A 6000-nucleotide genomic window follows, 5' to 3' on the forward strand; every position below is an offset into this window, starting at 1 on the left:
TGTAGGGCAGACTCTGCCCAGAGAGTGTGCATCTCCAAGGGATGCCTGCAGCCTGGCCCAGGGCCAGCCCCTCTCCTGCTGCTCCCTGTAGACCAGGGCTTTTTCACAAGCATGAACTCACCTGGGACCCACTGCAGCCACCCACTGTGACCTCTCTGGGAAGGCAGTTTCCAAAGGGTCCGCCTCTGACCAATGACACCAGAGCAGCAGGGACAGTGGGGCCCAATGTTGGCTGAGGCCTCCCATTGGCTTGTCCAGCACAGGTTGCTCTGTCAAGGAGGCTCTGGTCTGCCCCCGAAACCCTCGTGCCACACATACACCTACTGGCAGGGACACAGCTTAGGCTCTGTTTTGACCTCTTTCTCTTATTCATTCCCTGAGGTCTCTCAACAACCCCATGATACAGGTTTCACGGGTCCACGCCCGTCATCAAAATCTCTGAGGACAGAAGTACTCATAGATTTCAAAGATTTCAAAAATTTCAGATGACAAAAGGTGCAGGTAATGTGTACATCCCACATATTATGTAATGGCCCAAATGGGTCTGGGCAGAACTCTGTAATTAAACACACTCCTATTTCCTCAGAGGAACATGTGAATATTCGCTCCAAGTGAGAAAAATAAGGATTTATAAATAGCTTTGTCAATTTAGGTTTTGCTCCCATATAAGTTCAGGTTGAGTCAGATTTTGCTGAACAAGTTATGTTTGGATTTCAGATTTGCAAGCCAGAGATGACAGGTACTAGGTTAGACCATCTTTATGTTCCATGTGAGAACCCAGAGCATAGAGGTTAATCTACTTGCCCAGACTCACACCACACACAGATGAATCAGTCAACCTTCCAGTACCAATTAGGTCCTACATGGTGACTGGGCAGGACCAGCTTGGCCAGGGCAGTCCAGGCGTGAGTGGCAGAAACACAGACAGCCCACCAGAGACAATGGGCAAGGACACATTCCCAGTCACACCACCAAGCATCCCGCCAGGATGGGATCCCCAGGCACAGGCTCAGTCCACTGTGGTCAGGCAGCCTAGGCACCACTGCCCAGGGCAGTCAGACTACTGTGGGTAGGGGGCGCCTCAAAGACAGGCCCCTTGGGAGACAGAGGGAGGAGGACACTGAGGGTGGGCAACATGCCTGTGAGCCCCAGAGGCCTGTCTTCTCACTCTAGCTGCTCCCTGAGCCGCTGGGCCCTGTCCTCTGCACAGTGGGTGTCCAGGGAGAGCTGGAGGCTGTTTGTTCCCTGAGGGATATGGCGAGCTTGGCCAGCCTTTGGAATCCCAACAGCCCTTCCTCCACCCCAGACTCTGCACTTGAGAATGGTGACCCTCCAAGCACGCAGTGCAAAAAAAAACTAGTTCATATTTATAAGCTTGGTCATATGCATCATCTTATTAGAACAAATGCAATGTACCTGAGTAGCCACAAGCCCATTTGACAGATGGGGAGACTGAGGCAAAGAGAGGTGCCACAGACAGCAGCAGCGCAGATTCCTTTAACATTGTACTTCCCTAAAAACATTTCTAATTTTAATATGTTCTCATTTTCCCAGAAGCCCCAGCCCTCCAGATCCCTGTCTATGACAAGTGCCTGTACTTCATTTAAGCCCTGGGTCAGACATCTTTTCTTATGGAACATGCTCCATGCCCTCCTTCTAGATGGAGGTCACCTAGATTTTATGTGAATGGTGCTCAAAGCATTCATGCCTCCTCATTGTGTGTTCATGTCCTGCTTGCCCCCGGACGTCTTGGGTCAGCAGCATCAATCCTGCTGAGGTTCGTTCATCCTCAACCCGCTACCCAGAAAGTGGCCTGACATCCAGGAGATGTTCAAGAAAATCTGCTGAGTGGATGAACCAGTGAGTCAACGCCCTGGATACTGGCCTCGTCCACTATCAGGAGTGAAAGGGGCACCCTGGCCGTGGCTGTCCACGGGATGGTCTGTGTCGTGCACATGGCAGGAGGGAGGCTGAGCTTCTCACGGGGAAGGCCGAGGCAGGATGGGGGTCAGGGAGGTGCAGCCAGCTAAGAGAGGAAGCACCAGCTTCTTCCTGTTCACTCCCCTTCCCAAGGGTGAGCAATCACAGGCTAGAGAGAGGCTACACAGCAAGTAGATGCCCAGCAGACACCTCAGTACTGGGCAGAGCGAGCCAAACACAGTCCTTAAAGAGCTCTGGAAAACCCACTTGTCAGCTGCACTCCCCTGTGTCAGCAGCTGGACCGAGCCCCAGGGCATCAGCATGGCTTAGGGGAATGCCAAAAAGACAGTGTCTCGGACTGTCTGCTTCCAGCACAGGGTGGGGGCCTACACTCGCGTCGGCGTTACCCCCCGACTGGCCTCCCTCCACCCCTTCCCGCGGTGTGAACTCAGCCCAGCTTCCTGCAAAGCCCCCAGACTGTTCCCTCCACCCCAGGGCCTCAGCCCATCCCTCACTGCCTCTTGGAAGCCACGGTGACTAATGAGGATCTTCACAAATGATCGCCTACAGGCCTGAGAACAATGGCCCCAAACCTCCGTGCTCAGAAACTGCTGCTGACACATTTCCCTGAAATCAGTAATTGGATGCCTTTTTTTGTCCAATTCAGCAGATCCCACAGTACTCGGTGATATTGCCTCTGAATTACTAAGCGCATGGGCCTCCACCCTAGCAGAGCTGAGCCCTGGTCATTCCCTGTGCATGGAAACGTCAGGAGCAGGGCAGAGCAGGTCTCTGAGCTCTGCCCGCTGTCTTCCTGCTGTGCCGAGGGAGGCACCCCAGTCAGCAGGGGTGCCTGCTCCTTCCTCGCCCCTGCAGAACGCGACAGCACCTCTGCCTCCCTCACTGGCCTTGCTCAGAGGTATCCCTCCCCTCCTTTACAGGCCTCGCAAGCTTGTCCCTCTAGAAGGCTGCCCTCATAAATCACTCCAGGAGGAGGTAATGTTCCAGCAAGGAGCCATGGCTTCCCAGTTCTCCTCCACAGGAAAGCCAGCCCCCACCCAGCAGACCCTACCCCATTTGAGAGGCACAGTGGAGGGCACCTACCGACACTGGTTATCTTCTGAGCACTCAGGTCGCGCAGCAGGGCTTCGATCGCAGGGTTGTGTCTGGAGTAGAGCTCGTACCGGTTAATGCCGATGTGGAACTTAAGCCAGTTGGGGTAGGAGTCCACTGCCGCCTCCCCCGTGGGCAAGAATTCTTCATTTTCAGTGCCTTCACGTGGCCTACAGAAAATGAAGGTGACCCGGAATCAGCAGGGAAAGAACAGAGTGGTACAATCTGGATGAATAAGAGGGAGTTGGTGCCAATGCCAAGGTTTTAACTTTGGATCTAAACAAATGCAGATTTATTCAAAGATGCCTCTGCTCAGACAGGACCCTGCGGACACCCTGTACTTTTTCCGCGGCTGTTGTTCTACTAACTAATAACATATCTAAACTGTAATTCTTACTTACCCTCGGGAGACGCCCAGACAGCTATAACTAAATCAAGACTGAGCCCAGAACATCAGTGCCAGGCCCTACCGCGTCTGTCCTGGGGTCACGAAAACAGCCCAACAAGTGTTATGTCAGCTTGGGATATGGGAGGCTGTCACTTCTTCCTGGGGGCAGACAAGCAAGCCATCTTTGACCACGAGCTGTGTGCACATCACAGACACGCCCCGCCTGTCAGAAACCTTCCCTGGACGCTCTGTTTTGGTTCCAACAACCAAGCGTAGAAATGATGCAAGAAGCTAAATTTGATTTTAACGAGAGCAGTCTTGGGTGGGGAGAGAGGAAAGAGTCAGGCACTCACTCCAGCTGAGGCCCAAAGTGAGGACCTGCCGCCCACGTGGCCCCTCCTCACATCTCTGGAGTTGAGGGGCCAGTCTGGGGGAGGACAGAGCCTATTTGCGGCCGGGCTGGAGGGAAAGTGGAACCTGTCTTAACCCTAATTCACCTACGGATGAGGCCCTTCTGGCCCCGGGTCCTGTCCCCCAGAGGCCACATCACTGACCCCCAGCCCTGGGCTGTCTCTCCTGGGAAGAGCCCCAGGCCTAGGTCACTGCTCTGATTCTCAAGTTTCTAAGCATTTCCTTGAACCTGGCCAGCAGACAAAGCTCGGAGGCCACCAAGCACCTTGGTGTATTTAGACAGAAAAGCCTGGGCCTGGTCAAATTTCAGGGTAGAAAGGATTTTTATAAGATGTTTTGGAAAGCTGGCCTTCCCCCTGAGTTCCTTGGGTAACCTTTTGCAGGTAGGTATTTATTCTGGCCTTGCTGCTAGTTAATATTTCACTACTCTGGGCTGTAGCATCCGCTTATTCTGATCTGTGGGGCTGAGGAGGGCGTGGGGGGAGGGGTCCTGTTTAAACCAGGACAGTTTAAAGCCATGCTCCTGAGGATGCTTCTCACCTTTTATGAAGCTGTCACCCAACGCAGCTGGCACCGTTCCAAGGGCAGCTGCTGTCTGCACCCTGGCTGGGAGAGCCCTTTTGTTATGCCTCATTGGGGCCAGCACGCCCCTCTGCTAATTTTGTTCTCAGCGGCTGGCTTACAAGGCTCATTAGGCTTTTTGCAGACTTTCCTGACGTGTCCACTAGAGAAATGTCGCCGAGGTTCTAAAATCTTAGCAGCCAGCAGCTCCCCAGGGAAAGGTTAGGGGCAGTCTCTGTCTCTCATTCGCTCCCTTGCCAGCTTGGGCATGCATTGCCTGACTTAGTTTCCAGAGCCAGTGACCAGGACTTTGCAGGCCAGCAACTGCTCTGCTATAGAGTCAGCACTGACCCTCCCTTGACTCCACAGGGAGCAGCAGCTCCCAAACCACCCAGAGGCCCTTCTCAAGGAGGCAGTCACTCCAGAGACAAAGGCACTGCCCTGAGTAGGAGGCAGCATGCTGCCCCGCCCCACAGAGCTCTCCTTGCCAGGGTGGGGACTCTGCCACAGGGGTCCATGCCCCCTGGGGGTTGCTGAGCCCCTACGCCTCTTTAAACAATGCCTGGATGTGCAAGGGCATCTGCGGGGAAGGGGAGCACAGGCTGATGGCTGCTTGAGGGTTCGGGGCCTGCAGGCACCCACCCTGAGCGGCCTCCGGCCTCACTCACCAGTCAGGATTCTCAGCGGCCGCCTTGGGGTTGAACCTGATGTCGCTGTTCACATTGAAGAGGACGTCGTCCTCGGTGAGCGGTGGAACGGACACCTGGTAGAGCGGGTGTTCGAACAGCTTCGCCAGGAGAGAGCTGTCCCCGCTCGGGCCAGGGGGCGGCACCGACCGGCGCGGCCCGGGGTCTCGGAGCAGTGGCCGGTGCGCGGGATCGCGGGGCCGGGGCCGGCCGGGATCCTGCCCCTGCAAGGCGCCTTCGGCCGGGTCGGCCGCGGCCGGCAGTTTCTCCAGCGAGTGGGACGTGAGGTTGGAGGAAGGGTCGGAGCTAAAGTCCTGCAGGATACGCAGCGTGTGTTTGTTGGGCCAGCCCCCGTCGCCCGCCGCGGAAGCGGGCTCCCCCGGGCGTCCCCGCGCCTTGGCCCAGCCCGGCGCAGCCGCCTCCACCGCGGGCTGCGCGCACGAGCACCCGGGCTCCCCCGAGGGCCGCACGGCGCGCCGCTCCAGCTTGGGCAGCAAGTCCAGCACGATGTGCAGCGCGCAGGCCACCAGGAACACCATCAGGATGAGCACGCGGAACCTGCGCACCAGGATCATCTTCATGGCCGCGCGGGCGAGCGCCGCCTGGGACTCCGGGGGCCCTCCCGGGGCGCGCTCCGCCCGGCCCCGGCTAGTCTTGGCTTGGCACGAACGCAGCGCCGAGGCACAGGTCAAGGTCCATCTGGCGGCGGCCGGCTACCAGCTCCAGGGCTGTCCCCCGGCGCGCACCACGTGTGGGGCGCCCACCGCCGAAGAGCCCGCTCGCCGGGCCATCTCGGGGGCCGTTCCCCCTCGCCTCTCCGGAGCGGCCGCGCCCTCGGCGGCCCGGCCCAGCGGCCCTGGTCCGCGGAGCTGGGTGCGCAGCCCGGCGAGGCCGCACGCACGCAGCGGCCGGCTTGGGGTC

General features: G+C 57.4%; 1 protein-coding gene across 1 annotated transcript in view; it reads right to left on the bottom strand.

The window, feature by feature from the left end:
• The window catches only part of FAM20C (FAM20C golgi associated secretory pathway kinase), a 53958-nt gene extending 48211 nt beyond the window's left edge, over positions 1–5747 (bottom strand). The window contains exons 1-2 of the mRNA XM_041748734.1: positions 5062–5747; positions 3025–3203 (exon numbers count right to left, since the gene is read on the bottom strand). Coding sequence (XP_041604668.1) covers positions 3025–3203; positions 5062–5660 — 778 coding nt within the window. The 5' untranslated portion in view covers positions 5661–5747. The remainder of the gene's footprint in view (positions 1–3024; positions 3204–5061) is intronic.
• Positions 5748–6000: the final 253 nt, after the last annotated feature.

This window comes from Vulpes lagopus, chromosome 3, assembly GCF_018345385.1.
Source record: "Vulpes lagopus strain Blue_001 chromosome 3, ASM1834538v1, whole genome shotgun sequence".
In the NCBI taxonomy this organism is placed as follows: Eukaryota; Metazoa; Chordata; class Mammalia; order Carnivora; family Canidae; genus Vulpes; species Vulpes lagopus.